Source organism: Antrostomus carolinensis, unplaced genomic scaffold (assembly GCF_000700745.2).
Source record: "Antrostomus carolinensis isolate BGI_N321 unplaced genomic scaffold, ASM70074v2 scaffold36131, whole genome shotgun sequence".
Classification (NCBI taxonomy): domain Eukaryota; kingdom Metazoa; phylum Chordata; class Aves; order Caprimulgiformes; family Caprimulgidae; genus Antrostomus; species Antrostomus carolinensis.
The window spans coordinates 1-385 of NW_010296866.1; the positions used below are offsets into that span (position 1 = coordinate 1).

The 385-nt window shown below is 60.3% G+C and overlaps 1 protein-coding gene across 1 annotated transcript in view; it reads left to right on the forward strand.

Annotated features, from left to right (window-relative positions):
- Positions 1 to 99: 99 nt before the first annotated feature.
- Positions 100 to 385, forward strand: part of LOC104533064 (DEP domain-containing protein 1A) — a gene marked incomplete at its 3' end in the record, with an annotated part of 9,215 nt that continues 8,929 nt past the window's right edge. Inside the window, exon 1 of the mRNA XM_010178426.1 lies at positions 100 to 231. Coding sequence (XP_010176728.1) covers positions 100 to 231 — 132 coding nt within the window. The remainder of the gene's footprint in view (positions 232 to 385) is intronic.

Consider the following 385-nt stretch of genomic DNA (forward strand, 5'->3'; position numbering starts at 1 on the left):
CCGTTGGGCGTTGTGGGTGAGGGCAGCGCGTGTGCTGTGGGACAGGGGGTGGCCCTGTCCCCTCCCATCCCCCCACCTCCCTGTGACCGCTGTCGCGACATGTCGGGAGCTCTGCGGCCCTCCCTGGGCCGGGCCTGCGGTGGTGGCAGCGTCTTGGTGCTTGAAAAGCGGGTGAGAGCAGCTCAGGAACAGGAGCCTGTTAGTTACAGCGTGTCACTGAATTTTGTGCGAGTAAATAGGAAAGACGTAAAATATTTTACAGTTTAGAACTGGTGTTTCTGTCCTTTGACAGCTGGATTCATCTCGGGTGAGACAGTGTCCCAGGTTGGCCAGAGAAGCTGTGGCTGGTCCCCCCCGGGAGGGGTTTTGGGCCAGGTGGGGGAGG